Below are 22987 nucleotides of genomic sequence, written 5' to 3'. Positions count from 1 at the left end.
GAAATTATTACTGTCACACAAAATTTCAAAGAAATATTTTAGCTTGTGTCCTTAGCAAATATTTTACTCTTTATCACAATGGTTCCATACTAACTAGTTAATGACATCAAATCTGAAATTTTGCTTCTCAGTCAATATTATTTCCTTGAAAAGGTATAAACTAATGTACATTCAGCAACAATTTCTTAAAATTAACACATACATGCACTTTGAATAAATGCAAACGGTCTTTTTGTTCTTTTTAAAAGGTTAGTTTACTTTCCTTTATACCTAATTACTTTATTTTTTCACTTATTACAGGCAGATAAAGTAAAATACTATTTTAAATAAAATAATAGAACAATAAAAGCATCTAGTCAATTCAGTGAGTTAAAGAAGTCAAATTTTATAATGGGCATATGCGAGGTGTGTGTGTGTGTGTCTCTGTATTCAGCCTATTTTTCTAACGATTACTTTACCTTCACTTAGGTAAAATTCTATTCATTCACTCTGAATCCAACTTTGAAGAATGTCCTGTTTGGATTCTATCTGTTTAAATCTATTTGTTTCAAAAAGTTTAAAAAATGCTGAAATATAAATAGATATGATAAAATGCCAATAAATTATTTTCTAAAATGTAATACTGTTTTCATGCAAGTTATCTAATGAAAAGCACAAAATATGGAATTTTAATTTCTCAAGTGCCACTTTCCATGCAGTTAACATAATATAGCAATGCTTACATGTTTTCTTCTCCAACAATGCATATAGCAGAAAGTATTTTTACTATTTCAGTCATCATGTTGGGTTGTTTGGGATCAATTGCTCTTGCCAATAGCAAAAGACTCCTTTCATCTCCTAGAATTCTTTGCAGTCCAAACTAAAGAAAAAAAAAAAAAAGAACCTTCATTCAAAATGTATTTGCAACACATCTTTAATTTAAAAAGCAACTTACAATGATCTTCTAAAAATATATACCTCCATAATGAGGTTCTACCTAATTATATGAATGTTTTTCAAATTCAGTTACTTATCTTTTTTTTCTATTTTAAATGACTATATCTTGGGAGTTTTTTTCCTTATCAGATATGATTTACATTAGCCTGCCTAAAAATTCCATAAAGCTTTGGGAGAAATATGTGAATACTCAGTATTTCTTTAACAAAGAAAAACATGTAAAGTACATGCTGATATGATTTTCTTTTTTTATGATTTTATTAATTTATTTGACAGAAAAAGAGCATACACACAAGCAGAAGGAGCTGCAGAGGGAGAGGGAGAAGCAGGCTCCCCAAGAAGCAGGGAGCCCAATGCAGGACTTGATCCCAGGACCCTGGGATCAGGACCGGAGCCAAAGGCAGATGCTCAACAGACTGAGCCACCCAGGCACACCCTGATATGATTTTCTTAAGTAATTCTACTTATGTCATTGGGTCTTCCTGCAGATGTCTAGAACTCATGGTTAAATTCTCCAATGTTTGTGTGGAAAATTAAACTGAACAAAAAGGGTAAAATGTTGTAAAGCTCTTTTGTATACTATATGCCAGCTAAAGAAGCAATAAGCCTTTGTATAGGTTTTCCCATACCATCTATTATCCTTCCCCTTTGAGAAGCTGTGCTGCATTACAAAAGCTATGAACCCAGGTAAATGGAGCCTGGGTTTTGGTTAAGTGTCAGAGTGAACAGAGGAGACACCATTTTCATTTGTTTTCTAGGCTCAAATACAACTACAAAAGTGTGCACTGTAAGAATGGATAAACGAATACCTAAAAAGGCTAAAACTTCAATTTTCACTACATTTAGAAGGTATTTTCTTTGACCTTTCTCACACAAAGTATTTCTCAGATTTCTTATGAAATGGTTGCTTCTTTTTAGTTTTAATGGTAAAAATCTGACATTTCATCGATCAAAATTGTCACTGCAAGTGTAACTTTTAGTTGAGTAACAAATATATGAATATTTTCATGGTGCCTAATTTAACTTCCAAAGAATGGGGGCGGGTGGAGAAGGAGAACATAGCTAAAGCTCTTAAATGTAAATTTAACAGAGGTCATAATAAATAATACATACAGAGACAAGGACAAAATAAAAAAGAAGAAGAAGAGGAGGAGGAGGGGGAAGAAAAGAAATGAGAGACAAGATTAAAAAGAAGCAAAGAAAACAGAATGGGCAAGCATGTATAAAGGTGGCCAGCAGATACTAAATAGTAAGGAAAATAAGTGAAAAATGTATGTGTAAAACTAAGAGAGGATTACCATGCAATTACCAAAATTAATAGCTTTGAAAATCAAATAGACTGAGAGTAAATTTGTTTAAATTCTCAAATTTTCATTTAAAAGTTAAAAGTATTTTCTAATACATAGAGACATACTGAAAATAAAAATGAAATAAATAATGAAAAACCATCAATCTAAACACAAGTGCAATATTTCAGCAATGGAAGTTAAGAGGCAATGCTTTGCTTTTGATCCTTTTATGATTCTATTATTACATTATTACATTATTACATGTTTGGAAAAGAGTTTTTGAAGAAAGTAATCTAAACTCCTCGGGACCAACAAATATGAAATTTAAGTTATTTCAGATGAAAGTTTCATGTTTTATAACAATTTATTCCAACATGAAGTGGATATATCACTATACTATTTTTTTAAAAATTCTGAATGTATACTTAATGCCTGTTGTTTCACATGCCAATAATTTAAGATTCACCATTTATTCATATTCTGAGCATTTATATCCAGGATACTAACATGTCCTAACTATAGGTTAACCTTAGTTTAGAATAATCTAAGTCAAACCATCATGTGCTCAAAACTGCCAAACTCTTAAGTAATAGTAATTATATACTCACATATCAACTATGTCCTATGGAAAAAAGCTCTACAGGAAATCTCCCTACTATGACTTTCTCTAGTGACGATCTTAATTACAGTTATTTAGTGTCCTATAAGCTATGAGAATTGACAATGCAAGTCAATAAGAATTTAAAACAAAGGGTCCTACAGCTAATTTTACAGATGAGGGGACTGACAGAAACTTCAAGTGATTTTCCGAAGGCCACTCAACTTAGTGGTAAAGCATGTACTACATCTCCCAATTTCTAGTACTGTACTGTTTTATTATTTCTTTGTTTCCCTCAACTGAGAAAGAGATTCATCTTGAATTGTGGAGATGTAGTGTTCATTAAGTACCTTCTTGTAAAGAGATCTGATTTTGCATAATTCTGTTGCAAAAGACTAAGGGCACAGAAGTTGAGAAATTCAGTATTAATAGTGATAGAAATCTTCCCGGAAGAGACTTCCATGAACAGCACAATTAGCATAGTCTACACAAAAGCCTTATGTCAACTAGCAAGCATCCACTCCACATGCCAAAAATCCTTTGCTGATACATGTGTGCATAATATATACATATATAAATCATACATAATCCTACATGTTTAAGAAAGACTGACAATCTTATCACATTGTTTATAACTATGTATTTATATTAACAACTATACATTTGGCCAGTTTTTGGTTATTGATATAACTATTTGTTTTAAATATTTTTAGATTATTAAAATTCCATCTAAAGAGAATTATACAATTAGTAAATTAGTCAGTGGTATTTTACCATAAAGGAATATATATGAAATGTCTAATAAAGTACCAAAATTGTTTATAAAAAAATAACTACAGGGCGCTGGGTGGCTTAGTCAGCTAAGCGTTTGCCTTTGCTTCAGGTCATAATCCCAGGATCCTGGGATAGAGCCCTGCAACAGGCTCCCTGCTCTGCAGAGTATACTTCTTCCTCTGCTCCTCCTCCCACTCGTTCTCTCAATCTCTCTCTCAAATAAATACAATCATTTTAAAAAAAGAAAAAGAATTAACAACTGCAACTTCATAACCTGAGCATGGATTATTTTCATTTTTTTAAGATTTATTAATTTAAAAGAGAGAGAAAGTGAGCGTGTGTGTGTGTGCACATGTGTGGAGGGAGGGGCAGCAGGATGGGAGAGGGACAAACAGACTCCGTGCTGAACAGGAATCATAATGCAGGGCTCCACCTCAGGACCCTGAGATCATGACCTGAGCCTAAATCAGCTTAACCAACTGAGCCACCCAGGTACCCTGAGCAAAGATTATTTAAAACAAACAAACAAACAAAAAGACAACAACCTTGTCTAGAATTTAGAAAGTCCCTAATATTGCAACTGGTATACATATACAAAAAACCCTTGCAATCATCCAAAAATGTCTTCTATATGCATCAACTCACAGATACTAATTGAACATAAAATAGAAATCTTAACCTTTTAAAAGATGTTTAACAAACAAGTCAAACCATAGCTTTGTGTTTTCCTTTTCAATGGAATAAAAACACTGTAAAAATGGTATTCAACATTTAACCATGAAAAAAAAAAGTAGTATCTAATTTGGAAACAGACTTCTGTGTTTCCATAATTATAAAAACCTACAAATAAACATACCGTGAAGCAAAGTATATTTTAAATAATGTTTCAACGAAGTCTATGACAATTTGCATCATAAAGAACCTCTGAAAACTGAATAAGCACCTACTATACTATCTGCTTCATACTTTCACATACTGTTGAACAAGTTCTCTCCTTTTGTGACAGGCAGAAATAAATACTACTTACCTTATTATTCATAAATGCTTTGAGACACTGAATAAGTTTATACTGATTCTTCTTGTCTATATTTTCTTGCCTGAATAGAAGCAAAATAAACATGTTATGTTGTGCTTAAAAAATTTTAAATTTTCCCTTTAGTGATTTTTTTTCATGTTTATTCTTACTGTTTCTTGTCCAGAAGCTTTTCCAGAACATCCAATAAGAGTCCAAGACCTTCATGGCCAAAGTTGTTAACCCAGCTATGAAACAAACAGAAAATATGTATAAATAAGTTGGTATCTTTAAAACATTAAATATCCAAAATGAAATGTTAATTTTCAAATCTGATAATTGTCTTTATATCACTTCTCATTTTTTCATTCTTCCATTACTTTAAGTATTGACTCTATGAAGATGACTCAGAGATCTTTACCTCAATGCCAGACTTCTATTCATATTTTAGATTGCCCATTCCATAGAACTGCTTTGGTTATTTCACCAGTATCAAATACTTAAGCTGATTTAAGCCAAATTTATATTCCCCTGTGTCTCTGTTACCCTCAGTCAACTCCTCTTCCAATCTTCCATACTGGGTTAATAACATCACTATTCTCTGAATCCTTCAGACCTGAAATATTTTCATAATTTTTTGATCTCCATCTCAGTCAACTTTGTATTTATTCTGTTCATTGATTCAACAAATATTTACTGAGTACCTTCTAAGTACCAGCCATGTTCTAGGTGACAGAGACATAAAAGGGGAAAAAAAAAAAGAAGCCTTTACACTCATATAGCTTACTATCTAAGAAGAGGGAGACATAAGAGAAACAGATAAGCAAGTATATAATAAAATGTCAGTGCTTTGGTGCTTTAAAAAAATTCAATTTTGATAAATTGAATAATGAATGCTAGTATGTGATTTTTTAAATATGTAGTCAGGGAAGAGTGATAAGGTGGCATCTGAGCAGAGCCTTTAAGGAAGTGAGGACTTTCATAGCAGAAGGATTAAGAACAAATTGAGTACAGAAGTGGTAGCTACTATGCTTGAAAGATTCCAGGAACTGTAAGGAGCCCTGTGTGGCTGCAGCGGAATAAGCAGGCCTAGAAGAATGGCAGGAAATGAAGTCCCATGTGTGTGTAAAAACCTGGAAGACTGATCACATTGAGCTTGCTTGATTTGACTTTGTCATCCAGTCATGAATATTCTACTTCTAGAAAGACTCCCATACTTTTCCCCTTTCCTTCTTTTCATTGATACTGCTATCATTCTAGATTAGCCCTAGTTAACCTTTTCTTTAATGTGACAGGAGTCTTTCAACTAGGATCTCTACAGCCCATTCTTTTCTCTTTTCATTTTACAAAAGGCTGGATTAGACTGCATTTAACCAGCCATATGTCCAAAAATTTCCTCTGGACTACCTAACACATTTCAAGTCCCTCAACCAAACATTCTGATCTAGCCTCAATCTACCTTTCCAGCTATTGAAAAAATGGCTCAAATATTCAAAATCAATTGCATCCACAATATATATGGAACCTCGTTTTAAACAAATTCTGCTTTAATTTCCATAGTGGATATGACAAAAAAAAATGGGCACTGTAATGGCCATTGGCACTAAGCTACTATTAATAATAGTATAATTGGCAGCAATAACAGATAATTGGCAGCAAGCTACTATTCAATTAAGGCATGTAATCAACCAGTACCATGAGCTATTTTCTCTAAAGACTCTCCATAATCAGTGGGGTGGTGGTGGAAGAAAAGAAAAACATCATCTCCAAGCATAATATGTCAGCAGATACCAGTAAATCACAATGCACACTAGCAGCAACCTTAAAATAATAGAAATTCTGAATAAATTTGTATAAACGGCTCTTGGTATCTGCTTTGGCATTTAGGAAGATAAAATAATATGAATTTCTTAAATTTAACACTTCTAAATCATTTTTTTAAGATTCTAAATTTTAGTCATCTTTTTATACCCAGTGGTATTAAAATTATTAGAGTTATTTCTTCTTAGTCTAGGAAAGTGGTACAGGAATATGATTTATATTTCTTCACTTAAAAGTAGTCACCCATACACCCCAGACTTCTTCAAATTGTGTACTTTATGATATTTTGGTTTTACTCAGTGAAAATTACTACTGGTCTGAAAAAAAAAAGGGATACATCATTAAGTCTAAGTGTGAGATTCAGGCCTTTTTTATTAAACAAGTAGGCAGTTTAAAGTCTTAAGAGAATATTTTAGGCCAATGGGCAAAGGAGGCCTAGTTAGAGTCTTCAGGACTTTTAGGACAGAACGGGAGCACCAAAAGGAGCCCGTTACTAGAGGGATAAAATAATTATGCAGCATGATGACACTCGATAGGTTGAAAAGAAGGGATGCAGCTAACCATATCTTTTTCTTTTTTTTTTTTTTTCCTTTTTCTCTTGCCAGCAACATTTTTCTTTCAGGCCCTAAATACTTTGTGGTTCCTGGCCAAATGCTATTTTCTCTTTCTCTCAGTTTTATCCTCTCTCTCTCTCTCTCTCTGCCCCCCATATATATACACACACACACATATACATATATATATTCATTTTACCCAATACAAAAGTGGTCATGAAATGATGAAGCAGTTTAAAAACAAAATGTTGGTTACTCTACACAGGTAAGAATTCTGATACTGTCAACACCTCAATTAAGCATAAATCAGTAGTTCTCAAGTTAATCGCCCTAAACCAGCAGCATCAGCAACATCAGCATCAGCTGGAAACTTGTCAGAAGTACAAATCCTCGCCCCCCACTCCACTCCCCACTAGACCCACTGAATCAGTAACTCTGGAGATATGACACAGCAATTTAACAAGACCTCTAGGTGATTCTAATGCTCAATCATGTTTGAGAACCACTGACATAGAACACTGCCTTTCACAGGCAGGACTCAGGCTAGAAATTCAAGATTCCTTTATACACCCTCTCACGCATACTGTGAACTCCCTCTGCCACAGGACAGAGATCAGGAATTCAGTCTAAGCAAGTATATTTGGTATATTTTACAGAGTATGCTAATGCCAGCTCTGAGTTATTCTGTACTAATTGGAATATCTAGAGGTGTAAATATACAGTTGATGAGTTGATTTAAAATCTGCCTCAGAGATTGCGAATAAAGACAGATAAAGGCGTAAATTTTCTGTAGTATCTCAGCCCTGAAGTAAGAAATTGCCATTTATCATGGGCCCTAAATTTGTAAGGGACATAGAAGCAGCAGAGAATAATAAAGAACCAAACAGAATAAAAAATGGAGAAGGAGAATTATCTCTTATAATTCCCATAACCACTCTGAAACATAAGGGTTTTTCCTTTCTTTTTTACGGAAATAAGATTTACAAATAGTAAAATTCATCATTTTGACAAATGTATAGTCATGGAACCTCCAATAAGAAAAATATACACAACATTTCCATCACTCCAAAATATTCCCTCATTCCTTTTTACAGTCAATATCTTTTCCATGGATGGATGAGTTCAGTACACTCTACACAATACAGACATAAGAAACAGTGACTACACTTACATTGATGAGTAGATTGTCCAGATTCATGTGTGTCTTTCAAAAGGGTTAAAGCTAAAATTAGAAAGTTCTATCCTGAGTCCCATAAGCTGTAAAGGCAATTGGTCTCACATGCAGGAGTCCAATATTCGTCATGTCATGCCTTTATCAGCTTGTGCAGTGCTAAAGGCTAATATAAAGAGTTATGTGTTCTGTACAAAGGATTTGATTTCTCTCTAATGGTGTCCTATTCCCATGTGAAATCTCATACTACAACCCAAATCACCAGAACATCAATAAAATGAATGATAGCTTAGAGTTTCCTAGGGGAATTCAGAATGTTGGTAAAATTACAAGTCCTGAAACAACTTTGTTTCATGAAGACATTAAAGATTATTGTAAATGGGGCGTGCCTGGGTGGCTCAGTGGGTTAAGCCTCTGTCTTTGGCTCAGGTCATGATCTCAGGGTCCTGGGATCGAGCCCCGCATCGGGCTCTCTGCTCATCAGGGAGCCTGCTTTTTCCCTCTCTCTGTCTGCCTCTCTGCCTACTTATAATCTCTTTCTCTCTGTCAAATAAATAAATAAATTGTAAATGGTATTAACACATTCTGAGAATGGCAAGTTAATGTATTCATCAATATGACTCTTTATCTTGATTAACAGCTGTCTTATGTAGTTGGCTGCTCCTGTATTGGGGGCATAAATATTTACAATTGTTAGATCTTCTTGGTGGATAGACCCTTTAAGAATGATGTAGTATCCTTCTTTATCTGACTATAGTCTTTAGTTTAAAATCTAATTTATCGGGGCGCCTGGGTGGCTCATTGGGTTAAAGCCTCTGCCTTCGGCTCAGGTCATGATTCCAGGGTCCTGGGATTGAGCCCTGCATTGGGCTCTCTTCTCAGCATAGAGCCTGCTTCCTCCTTCCTCCTCTCTCTGCCTGCCTCTCTGCCTACTTGTGATCTCTGTCAAATGAATAAATAAAATCTTTTAAAAATAATAAAATAAAATCTAATTTATGTGTTACGAGGATCGCTACCACAGCTTTCTTTTGAGGCCCATTAGCATAAAAGATGCTTCTACAACCCTTCACTTTCAGTCTGGGTGTATCCTTAGGTTCCAAACAGGTCTCTTGTAGACAACATATGGACAGGTTGGTATTAACACATTCTAATAGCAGGAAATATCTCCTTTTATTTTGTAACTTAAAATCAATTTAATTAACATATACTATGTTATTAGTTTCAGAGGTAGAATTTAGTGATTCATCAGTTGTATACACCACCCAATGCTCATTACTTGAAGTGCCCTCCTTAATGCCCATCACCCAGTTCCCTCATCCCCCCACCCATCTCCCCTCTAGCAACTCTCAACTCTCATTTTAACACCAATGTTTTCAATGAAGTGTTTTTGAACGCAATTAAAACCAAACTTAGATTATATACACTTATGAGAAAGAAAGAGAGTCCCAACGTGGTTAAGACCAATTTACTACTCAAAGCAAACAGTATCATACATTCAGTCCATGAATCAATAATCCCCAAAGAGTAGCCAAGAGAAAGTATTTTCAGCATTTTTAAAGGATATTTGTTCAACTAAATCAACTTCATAAATACTTCCACTATCAACCTATACATCTACTAAAAAATAAAATATTAAGAACAAATATAACATGGACTTATATATGCTATGACTATCTTGTTTTTATTACAATAAAAACATATATATATATACACTCAGCGTTGTTGATATGAAAATAAATATGATAGACTTGAGCACTTGAATGTCCATGGAAATATTCATCATGGTAGATTAGTACATAACCTATCTCTGCCCAATTTTAATTATCTATTAGATGTAGTACTACCATTTCCACCTATCTGGGCATATGACGTTCACTGATCACATACTTCACCAGATTCATAGAAAAGTAGACTATATTAATTTTCCAGCTCTGCCTCTCCATGGTTTTGACTTCAATGTTGAGCTAGATTACAATTTCCTTAGAAAACACCAAAAAAGACTTCCATCCTTCTCTCTATACCGTTATTCCTTAAAAAGGGTTTTATCGGGCTGCATTTGTTCTCCCTATCAGGTCTCACTAGGAAGGTTCTGTTATTTCATGGTACTCACACATTTTCTAAGAGTTCCTCACAAAAGAGGAAATGTGCATCTTTCTTGTTGCATACATTAGATAAAAACAAACTTCCTACATGTTTAGAACAAATTGTAAATGTCTGAGTTACAAATAAAAATCTCCTGAAGGAAAATAAGAGTTCTCCCTCAAAAGATTAAAATTCCTTATTCATTAAAATCAATTTCTTAAGATCCCAGAATTATATTGGAGATAGTCAAAATGGCTTAAATCCAAATCCATTAAATTGACCAACAGGTTATAGAACAAAGAATATTTTCTTCCCCATCCCACTTTGAAAGTTATTGTTAGAGACACATAAGAGACCATCTTATTCCACAGTAATGATGGAAAAAAAAATTGTGAAAAATGTGAATGAAAATGAAAATTGAGTCTTCAAAGAGAAGGGGAAAGAACAGTGTAAAATATTCAAGCAAAAGCTAGTCATATTTCAAATTCTCTTCATATATTTGAAATTGTCAAGATAATTACATTAGGACAAATATAAAAGTCACCTTCTTAGTAATATCACCAGTCAACTTACAATAACTTATAATAAAATGCTAACTTCTACAAGAAAAATGTATTGGTTTACTTTCCTAAGCTAAGTAATAAAGTTAAAATTCTATCATGCACTCCATAGTGCATGTCCACAGGACATCTAGTTAGTTTAATGGAATTTTGTTAAAATGAATCTACTCCAAGAAATCACATTCCAAATCTGTAAACCCTGAAAATTAAACAGAGTTGACATCAAATTTAACTTTTGTAAGTAAAGTAAGAAGTCCTTTGAATGCAAGAAAGAAAACAGAGAGACATTAGCACATAGCACCCATACATTTACTTTTTTCCCAAGCATGTTATACTTTCTGAGTATCGTGAGTTGCAGAGAGGTTAAATGAATTTTCTTTCATTGTACCAGGGATAAGGAGAGTTGAAGGGTAATTGCTATTTGATGACTGAACAACAGAAATGTAACAGTCGTTCTCATCTATTAGCTGCAGTCCCAAAAACATAGAATTAAAAACTTGATAGAGTGTGACTGCTGCATTAAAAAAAAAAAAATCAAAGAAATTTTGCTCACAAACTTTGTTTTTTGCACAGGATAACTGCAACCAAACTAAAAAGAATCCTTTCTTTGGATCATCACTGTGGATGTCAAAAAGATCTTAGCAAGCTCAAATGTTTTGTTGTCTCAAAATGTAATCTGTAATGGTAACCACTCTGGTCTTTTATTATTTTTATATAATTTAAAATTCCTTTCCCCTAAAACTGAGAAAGACAATGAAAATTATGTGTGTATCTGTGTGCATGCCGTGGTTAAAGATCTTAATATATCCAACAATAATAGTCAGAATCATTTTTTTTTTAATCTTAAAGATTTTTATTTATTTATTTGAGAGAGAGAGAGAGAGAGAGAGCACAAGGCGGGAGAAGGAAAAGCAGGCTACCTGTCAAGCAGAGAGCCTGATGCTGGTCTCCATCTCAGGACCCTAGGATCATGAACCAAGCCAAAAGCAGCTACTTAACCGACTGAGCAACCCAGACACCCCGAATAGTCAAAATCTTAAATAACATTATATTAAACAATTTGGGAATTGTTAAGGCTTATCTAAAATATTAAGCCAAACATACTCATTATTTGTTCTCTTCTACAGTGATATAAACCACCTAAATAGAGCTACCCTATGACCCAGCATGTGCACTACTAGGTATTTACACCAAAGATACAGACGCAGTAAAAAGAAGGGGTACATGCACCCCAATGTTTATAGCAGCAATGTCCACAATAGCCTAACTGTGGAAGGAGCTGAGATGTCCTAAAACAGATGAATGGCTAAAGAAGACGGAGTACATATATACAATGGAAAATTACTCAAACATCGGAAAGGATGAATACCCACCATTCGCACTGACGTGGATGGAATGGACAGGATTATGCTAAGTCAAATAAGTTAACTCATATGTGGAACATAAGGAATAGCATGGAGGATCATTGGGGAAGGGAGGGAAAACTGAAGGGGATGGGGAATCGGAGGGATACAAACCATGAGAGACTCCTGGAAGCAAACTGAGTGTTTCAGAGGGGAGGCGGGTGAAGGGATGGGGTAGCCAGGTGATGGGTATTAAAGAGGGCATATATGATGAACACTGGGTGTTATACGCAAACAATGGATCACGGAACACTACATCAAAAAGTAATGACGTACTATATGGTGGCTAACTGAACACAATAAAAAATATAATTCAATTAACAACAAAATAAAAGTAATAAACATGTACATGGCACATAGACAAAACCCATTTTACAGAACTATAATACAGTATAAAGTTCCCAAGAAAGAGATAATAGTTTTCTACCATATTTGACCTGGCCATCATTCATTTTCAGACAAATCTAGAAATATTGCTACTCCTAAAATATATACATTTACACTTGATAAGTCTTTCAGAACATATAAACTCTTTTTAAAGAAAGCATAATTGCTGAAGTAACTTTGGCTTTATTCAACATTGCCCACAGTTCCTTTTCACAATTGGGAAAGTTAAAAACCATAACAAACATTAACAATTTAAATTAACAACACTGTTTTGTCTTCATTTTACAAACAAACTTCCATGGAAGAACAAGCAATGATAGGAGTAGCTTTACTGGTCATGAAATCAGAGTAAATCACCTCATGTCAGCTCCTTTATTTTACAAATGACTAAACTAAAGAATTTTAGTTATGCATCTTGAGTCATACCTTGCTAATGGCAAAACTATGACTGGAATCCAGCATTTCTCTTTTTTTTTTCTTTTTAAGATTTTCATTTATTTGAGAGAGAGCGAGTGAGCACAAGGGCGGGGGGGAGGAGTAGAGGGAAAGGGAGAAGCAGACTCCCAGACTCCCCATTGAGAAGCGAGGCTGATGTGGGGATTGATCCCAGGACCTGGAGATTATAACCTGAGCCGAGGCAGATGCTTAACTGACTGAGCCACCCAGGTGTCCCTGGAATCCAGCATTTACCAATCCTTACATACCTCCCATTCACCTATATTATCAACAACTCATATAAAAACTATCAACTAGCACTGTGAGTATTCTTTTGGTTATTTTGCTTTATGAAGGCATATTGGATAAAAGCTCAAATTTTAAAAGGTCATCACTGTGTACATTCAGAAGTGAAATCAATACCAGTAAGGTTTTAAAAAATATATTTATTATAAATTCCATCATCAATGCAAGGGAAACTTTAGATAAAACATTAGATATGTCCAAGAAAATACTTTCTTTCTGCTTCCTATATACCAATAAATAAAACAGTTACTTCTTTAGCATTGACACAGAGCAGTATCATACTGTAACTCATTACTGTGTTTTGTAGACATACAGAACTGTAAACACCCACTTCAAAATATAAAGAAATTATTAACTGACACTTGGCATGATACAAAATACAAATATTAGAAAGCACCTGGAGGGCGCCTGGGTGGCTCAGTGGGTTAAGCCTCTGCCTTCGGCTCCGGTCATGATCTCAGGGTCCTGGGAGCCGGTCCTAGGTCAGGTTCTCTGCTCAGCAGGTTATCTGCTTGCCCCTCTCTCTCTGCCTACTTGTGATCTCTCTCTGTCAAATAAGTAAAATCCTAAAAAAAAAAAAAAAAAAAAGCACCCAAGCAAGCACCTGGAAAAAAAAATGGTGCCATTCAACTTTAATTTGGGAATAACAGTCCTTAGTTACCCTCATGTACCTCCTTATACAGCATGAATGAATTGGTTGGCCACTTTAAGATTGCTTCTGGTGGAGTTCAGGACATACCACCCAAAAATATGGTACCCCTAGGGAGTGAGTCTTTAAGATATTAAATATCTTTAATGAATCTTTAAAATACTAAAAAGTTTAAAGTGAAAGAATCAGAAAAAACCTCACTCTCTCACCTACCCTTCTTTCCTGAAAGCAAGACATAGATCTCCCTTGTGAAAGGTACCCCTCCTGTACCAAGAGGAGAGAAGACATTCTTATCACCAGAGAGAAGGAATTTAGGGCCTAGAAGGCTGTATGACATTCTTATCACCAGAGAGAAGGAATTTAGGGCCTAGAAGGCTGTATGCTAAACGCTTAGCATCCCAGTTACTTCTTCATTGCATACTACCCCTACCCCAAAACTCTCTGTCTTCTCAATTCTTTACAAATTTGCTATTTCTTTGTCTGAAAGATACAAAAGATTCCTTCTCTGGTCACTGACTTGGGTCTTCACTCTCTTGTAAAGTTACCCATATATATGTAAAAATTTAACAAAAATTTTATGTTTTTTTTTCTCAAGTTAATGATTTGGCAATCATTTAATTTTCAGAGCCAGTCAGGGAACCTGATAGGTCCAGTAAAACTCTTCCCTCCTCTACACTTCCCACTAACTTTCTTAACATTTCTATCCTTTCTTTTCTGCTTCCCTTACTCACTTTGGCTTCCTGAATTTTAAATAAACCCAGTGAACTCTATTTGCTGGACAAATCAGTCTATCAACTCATATCCCCAAATGGAATGAGGTCTATACTAGAGTATTGACAATGGAAATGTAAAGACTACACAACAAAAAGGAACATTCATGCACTGTTGGTGAAAATGCAAACTGGTACAGCCACTGTGGGAAACAGTAAGGAGGTTGGTCAAAATATTAAAAACACAACTACCCTATGATCCAGCCATTGCACTACTAAGTATTTACCTAAAGAATACAAAAATACTAATTCAAAGGGATACATGCACCCTAATGTTTATAGCAGCATTGTCTATAATAGCCAAATTCTGAAAACAGCCCAATAGAAGATTTGGTATAGAGGAAACATTAAGATGGCAAAGAAGTACAGAGACTTTAGGCATGCCTCATCCCTCAAATACCCTAGATAAATATCAAATCATGTGGAACACACATGAAATCGATCAGAGGACTGAGAGGAAAACTACATAATTAGAAGTAGAAAAATGGCCACATTGTAGAAGGTGGGAGCTGCAGAAAGTTGTGGGGAGTAAAGAACTGCAGGTACTGCAAAGGGGAGAGAGCCTTGGTCACGGAGAGAGGAGTGAGAGAAAAAGAGAGAGAAGGAGTGAAAGTCGGCTCAGGGAATTGCACAGGAAAAACTCTTCCCCAAAACAACTGAAAAGGAGAGGCGCTGGCAACAGCAAGTTTTTATAAACAGCAGAGTGAAAAGTCTGAAGTTTAGGAAGTCCACACCATCCACAGGGTTGTACCTGGCAGGCTTGGAGGTGCTCAGGAGGGGAAGGAGGACAGAGACCTGGGAGTGGGCAGCATGGTATAAGGATCTGCTGGGTTGCACAGGAAGAAACATTTTTCCTGCTTAGAGAGCATTTGGGAGAGGCAGAACGGTCTCTTGGGAAGGTGGGGAAGAACTGGTGGCACCAACATGTTGCCGTTCCCTAGCGTAGGAACAGAGACTTGAGCTGAGGGCAGCAAATCTTGGTGCTTTCTGCTGTACTCTACCATATACTCCAAACCACTGCACAGTCATTCAAGTGATCTCTGGGGCCAAACACCATTGGCCATAGCAAAATAAGACCCTCCCTGAGAGGATCAGTGTGGGTCCTCACCATGTGGATCTCTAAAATTTAAAGTATTGAAACCCAGCCACTTTGGACACAGGAAGAATGAAAGCAGGGATCTGGTGGAAGACAGGGACACAAGAGGGGTGATTGCTGGCTCTTCTGTGAGGGCTTTCTGAGGAGTGGTGGGCAAGAAATTTCCACTCTGGTGATGAGAGAGCACAGCAATGCCATTCCTTATCCCCTCCCCAACCCGGTATCAGCACTAACCCACTTCAGTGAGTAAATCAGCACCAGGGAGGCCAGAAAGTCTACCTTAGAATCAGTACAACAAACCCCACCACAAAAGACTAGTAGAAACCCCTCCAATGTACCAAGCCTAGTGATAGATGAGTACTGCAATGCATCAGCTCTAAGGGAAATAAGGCCAAGTTTCCTTTTTTATTCTTTCTTTCTTTAAGATATAGCTTTTTTAAAAATTTTTATTAATTTATTTGACAGAGAAGGACACAGCGAGAGAGGGAACATAAGCAGGGGAGTGGGAGAGGGAGAAGCAGGTTTCCCGCCAAGAAGAGCCCGACACGGGGCTCAATCCCAGGACTCTGGGATCATGACCTGAGCCAAAGGCAGGTACCCAATGAGTGTGCCACCCAGACGCCCCAAGATCTAGCTTCCTTTAACAAGCAGACCAAAACAAAATTAGGATCTAGCTTCTTTTTCCCCTTCTTGCCCCCCAGGACCTCTTCTTAATATACCCATTACTCTTAGGACCAGAAATGTAACAGGATACCCTTACAATCCCACACACACAAAAAACAATGACCCAGAAAAAGAAATGACAAGACCAAGGAATTCACTGGAAAGAACAGGAAAAAGTCACAGCCAGGCATTTTATCAATACAGATACAAGTAAGATGTCTGAACCAGATTTTAAAACAATAATAATAAAGATACTAACGGGGTTTGAGAAAAGCATAGAAGACATTAGATAACCCCTTACTGCAGATTAGAAAATCTAATAACTAGTCAGGCTGAAATAAAACATGCCATAACCAGGATGCAAAACTGACTGCATGCAATGACAATGAGGACATATGAAGCAAGAATGAATCAATGATACAGAAGATAAAATTATGGAAAATAATGAAGCCGAGAAAAAGAGGGAAAGAAAGGCACTGAATCACAAATGTAGACTTAGGGAACTGAGTGACTCCTTAACGTAAAGTAACATTCCTAACACAGGAGTCCAAGAAGAAGAGAAAAAGGAGCAGAATGTTCATTTCATCAAATTATAGCTAAAAAGTTCCCTATTCCTCAGAAGGAAAGAGATATTAAAATCCAGAGAACTCCCATTAAATTCAACAAGAGCCGAGAGACATTGAAATCCAGAGAACTCCCATTAAATTCAACAAGAGCCAGCCATCACCAAGATATAATCAAATTCACAAAATACACAGACAAGGAAAAAATCTGGAAAGCAGCAAGGAGAAAAAAGTCCTTAATCTACAATCTTAATCTTCAGGTTTGCAGAAGATCTGTCCACAGAAAAGTGGCAGGCCAGAAGAAAGTGTCATGATATATTCAACATGATGAAGTAAAAAAATATGCAGCCAAAAATACTTTATCCAGCAAGACTGTCACATGGAATGCAAGGAGAGATTATTTCCAGAAAAACAAACACTAAAGGGGTTCATGATGACTAAACCAACCCTGCAAGAAACCTTAAAGGGAACTCTTTGGGGAAAAAAGACCAAGAGCAACAAATACTAGAAAGAAACAAAAAGTATCACCAGAAAAACCAACTTTACAGGTAACACAATGGCACTAAATTTGTATATATCAATAATTACTCTGAATGCAAATGGATCAAACACTCCAATCAAAAGACAAAGAGGATCAAAATGGATAAAAAAATAAGACCCATCTGTATGCTGCCTATAAGAGATTCATTTTAGACCTAAAGAAACCGGCAGATTGAAAGTGAGGTAATGGAAAAACATTTAAAATGGTAATGGATTCCAAAAGAATGTTGGAGTAGCCATACTTCTATCAAACAAAATAGATTTTAAACCAAAGACACTAACAAGAGATAAAGAAGGGCATTATATCATAAATAAGGGGTCTAGCCATCAAGAAGGTTTAACAATTCTAAATATTTATGCCGCCAACATGGGAGCACCTAAATATGTAAATCAAATAATAACAAACATAATGGAGCTCAATGACATTAACACAATAATAATTAGGAGACTTTATCACCCCATTTACAGTGATCGACAGGTCATCTAAGCAGAATAACAAGGAAACGGTGGCTTTGAATGACATACTAGACCAGATGGACTTAAAGAGATATATTCAAAACATTTCACATGAAAACAGCAGAATATACATTCTTTGAGTGTACATGGACCATTCCCCGGAACAGATCACATACTGGGTCACAAATCAGCCTTCAACAAGTGCAGAAAAACTGAGATCACAACACACATATTTTCAGACAACCCTAGGAAACTTGGAAGTAAAACAGAAGAAAAAATTCAACAAGACCACAAATACGTGGACATTAAAAGAACATCCTACTAAAGTACAAATGTGTTAACAGAAAATTTAAAAAGGAATAAAAAATACATGGAAGCAAATGAAAATGAATACATGACAGTCCAAAACCTTTGGGATGCAGCAAAAGTGGTCCCAAGAGGGAAGTAAATTATAATACAGGCCTACCTCAGGAAGCAAGAAAGTTCTTCAATATACAACCTAAACTTAAACCTAAAGGATCAAGAAAATGAACAACAAATGAAGACTTAAGCCAGCAGAAGAAGGGAAATAATAAAGATTACAGCAGAAATAAATATAGAAACAAAGAGTAGAACAGATCAACAAAACTAAGAGCTGGGATACATTACATTCTTTGAAAAAAATGAATAACACTGATAAAACCCGAAGCAGACATACCAAAAAGAAGAGAACAACATCATGAGAATAACATCAAATAAATAACATCATGAATGAAAGAGGAGAGATCACAACCAACACCACAAAAATACAAGTGTAAGAGAATATTATGAAAAAATATATGCCCACAAATTGGGCAATCTGGAAGAAATGGAAAAATTCCTAGAAACATACAAACTACCAAAACTGAAATAAGGAGAGAGAGAAAATTTGAAAAGACCCATAACCAGCAAAAAAATTGATTTGGTAATCAAAAATCTTCCAACAACCCAAAGTCCAGGGTTACATGGCTTCCCAGGGGAATTCTATCAGACATTTAAAGAAGAGTTAATAACTATTCTTCTCAAACTTTTCCAAAAAAATAGAAATGGAAGGAAAACTTTCAAACTCATTCTATGAGTGGAACATTACCTTGATATTAAATCAAAGACCCCACTGAAAAGGGGAATTACATGCCAATATCCCTGATGAACATGGAAGCAAAAATCCTCAGCATACTAGCAATCTCAATTCAATAGTACATTAAAAGAATCATTCACCATGAATAAGTGGGATTAATTCCTGGGCTATCTGAGTGTTTCAATATTCCCAAATCAATCAACGTTATTACACCACATTAACAAAGGATGAGGACCATATGATCCTCTCAACAGATGCGGAAAATGCATTTGACAGAATACAGCATCCATTCTTAATAAAAGCCCTCAATAGAGTTGATAAAGATGGAACATAACTCAAAATCATGAAAGCTCAGGTACAAAAGAACCACAGGTAATATCATCCTCAGTGGGGAAAAACAGAGCTTTTTCTCTACAATCAGGAACAAGACAGGGAGGACCATTCTCACCATTATTATTTAACATAATACTGGAAGTCTTAGTCTCAGCAATCAGACAAAAAAAAAGAAATACAAAGCATCCAAATTGGCAAGGATTAAGTTAAATTTCAGTATTCACAGATAACATGATACTCTACTTAGAAAACCCAGAGTACTCCACAAAATAATTACTAAAAGTCATACATCAATTCAGCAAAATCGCAGAATATAAAATCAACATACAAAAATCTGCTGCATTTCTATGCACCAGTAATGAAGCAGCAGAAAGAGAAATCAAGGAATACATATCATTTACAATTGCACCACAAACCATAAGATACCGAGGAATAAACCTAACCAAAGTAGTAAAATATCTGTGCTCTGAAAACTAAAGAACACTTATAAAAGAAACTGAAGAGGACACAAAGAAATGGAAAAACATTCCAGGGTCATAGACTGGAAGAACAAATACTGTGAAAATTTCTATACTATGGAAAGCATTCTACACAATGCAATTCTTATCAAAATACCACCAGCATTTTTCACTGAGCTAGAACAAACAATCCTAAAATTTGTATGGAAGCACAAAAGACCCCAAATAGTCTAAGCAATCCTGAAAAAGAAAAACAGAACTGGAGACATTATGATTCCAGGACTTCAGGCTATATTACAAAACTTTAGTCATCAAGCCAGTATGGTATTGGCACAAAACAGACACATACATCAACAGAACAGAAAATTCAGAAATGGACCCATAAATATATGGTCACCTCATCTTCAACAAACCAGGAAAGAATATGCAATGGAAAAAACTCTCTTCAATAAATGGTGCTGGCAAAACTAGCCTTCAGCATGCAGAAGAATAAATCTGGACCACTTTCTTACACCATACACAAAAACAAATTCAAAATGGATGGAAGAACTAAATATGGGCCAGGAAACCACCAGATTTCTAGAGGAGAACACAGGCAGCAACCTCTTTGACCTCAGACGTAACAACTTCTTACTATACAAGTCTCTGGAGGAAAGGGACACAAGAGCAGAAATGAACTATTAGGATTTCAAGATAAAAAGCTTCTACACAATTTGCAAATATCTTCTCCCATTCTGTCAGTTGTCTTTTGGTTTTGTTAACTGCTTCCTTTGCTGTGCAAAAGCCTTTGATCTTGATAAAATCCCAATAGTTCATTTTTGCCCTTGCTTCCCTTGCCTTTGGCGATGTTCCTAGGAAGAAGTTGCTGCGGCTGAGGTCGAAGAGGTTGCTGCCTGTGTTCTCCTCAAGGATTTTGATGGATTCCTTTCTCACATTGAGGTCCTTCAACCATTTTGAGTCTATTTCCGTGTGTGGTGTAAGGAAATGATCCAATTTCATTTTTCTGCATGTGGCTGTCCAATTTTCCCAACACCATTTATTGAAGAGGCTGTCTTTCTTCCATTGGACATTCTTTCCTGCTTTGTCAAAGATTAGTTGACCCTAGAGTTGAGGGTCTATTTCTGGGCTCTCTATTCTGTTCCATTGATCTATGTGTCTGTTTTTGTGCCAGTACCATGCTGTCTTGATGATGACAGCTTTGTAATAGAGCTTGAAGTCCGGAATTGTGATGCCACCAACTTTGGCTTTCTTTTTAAATATTGCTTTGGCTATTCGAGGTCTTTTCTGGTTCCATATAAATTTTAGGATTATTTGTTCCATTTCTTTGAAAAAAATGGATGGTACTTTGATAGGAATTGCATTTCACTTACAATTAAAAGATTTATTTTTTCATTTTGGGGCACCTGAGTGGCTCAGTTGGTTAAGTGCTTGACTCTTGATTTGGGCTCAGGTATGATCTCAGGGTTTTGAGATCAAGCCCCACATCAGGCTTCACATTAGGCATGGAGCCTGCTTAAGATTCTCTCTTTCCCCAGGATGCCTAGGTGGTTCAGTTTGTTAAGCATCTGCCTTTGGCTTACGTCTTGACCCCAGATCCTGGGATCAAGTTCCTCATTGGGGTCCTTGCTCAGCAGGGAGACTGCTTCTCCCTTTACCTGCTGTTCCCCCTACTTGTGCTTTCTCTTTCTCTAATAAATATATAAAATCTTTAAAAAAAATTTTTTCCCTTGCCCTCTTCCCCTCCCCCACCCACTTTCCCTCTCCCTCTTTAAAAAAAAGATTTTGTCATATTAACTGATATTTTTAATGCTGAGCTCAACAACACTAAAAAATTCTTGGGCATTTTCTATATCAAACAAAAATGCATTAATGCTTAATAAATTTTAGTGCTAGATCCATTTCAGGGTATTCTTACACTTTGACAATTACTAATTCACATATGGAAATTCATTATAACTCATTTTTTTTAAAACTTCATTTAACACTCCAGTTTAATATGTAGTCTTCAATACCTTTTAATGAATGATGACGATTAGATCAATTTAAGAAATGATCTCCAAGAATCTCCCTTCAAAGCTCACATTAACGGAGCACCTTAATGGCACCTTGCCCCATAAAAAAACCTAGGGCAGTCCTCAGTATATATGTAGTATCCCCCAAAACAGAATTGGACTCAATCTTCATATTCTCAGTAATACTACATGCTGCAGAAAAGACTTAAGTAGAAATTTGGTAGATTCTGGTTATATATTGTCTTGGGTTTCATGCTCATATGACAGACCACTAAGCTATCTCACCTGAAGCTGATTTAGTTTTTCAAAGTACACTATAACATTATACTGCCTTCTATATTCTGCCTTTATGGATCCCATTTTAACAGGTGATTTTCAGGTTTAAACTGCCTGATGTGAGAGGCTACAAACCTATAACTTTGCTGAAAAGATGGAAAATCTCCCCAAATTAGCTGTCCATCTAACAGCAGTTGAAGAGCTGGGGTCATGGAGCAAACACTGTTATCTAAACCACATATATCTTCTTTGAACCAACCACACAAAATACCTGCATTCCAGGTGCTAGCTGGCATCTTAAATGTGAATTCTCATCTAACTAGCCCCTCTCAAAAGTCCAGCTGAGATGATAGATATACTGGGGGAGAACCTCAGGGACATTTCTCAAGTACACCTTGGTAGCAGGTTAGATTACTGGAAAACTGCGTACCAGTCATATTACTCTGGGTCTTTGGAGAAACATCTTGATTTTTTAAACTGAAGGCACTATGTAGGAAATACACATTCACAGAAATCCTGTCTACTTTATAGAAAACCATCAAAGATGCACTCTACTGTGTTGTTCAACATCCCTTATTTAAAGAACCACAAAATAAAAACCTGCATTCAGAATTACAAAGAATGTTTTCCCTAAAAGTGATAGATGCACTATCAAGTAACAGCTATGTCTCTCAATACTTTTCCCCCTTCACTACAAGGAAAAGGGAACTATTTTATATTCACATAATTACCTGGTATTGTCCTTGG

General features: G+C 35.8%; 1 protein-coding gene across 2 annotated transcripts in view; it reads right to left on the bottom strand.

Moving 5' to 3' along the window:
- LOC111159173 (diaphanous related formin 2) overlaps positions 1–22987 on the bottom strand; it is a 1005724-nt gene that overhangs the window by 723016 nt on the left and 259721 nt on the right. For both annotated transcript variants that reach the window (XM_022521608.1, XM_022521609.1), the window contains 3 exons: positions 4783–4857; positions 4625–4694; positions 723–859 (listed from right to left, as the gene is read on the bottom strand). In XM_022521608.1, the coding sequence (XP_022377316.1) occupies positions 723–859; positions 4625–4694; positions 4783–4857 (282 nt within the window). The remainder of the gene's footprint in view (positions 1–722; positions 860–4624; positions 4695–4782; positions 4858–22987) is intronic.

The sequence above is a fragment of the Enhydra lutris genome, unplaced genomic scaffold, assembly GCF_002288905.1.
Source record: "Enhydra lutris kenyoni isolate GAN:26980312 unplaced genomic scaffold, ASM228890v2 scaffoldscaffold67, whole genome shotgun sequence".
NCBI classification, from domain to species: Eukaryota; Metazoa; Chordata; class Mammalia; order Carnivora; family Mustelidae; genus Enhydra; species Enhydra lutris.
This window is presented reverse-complemented; position numbering and strand designations above follow the sequence as displayed.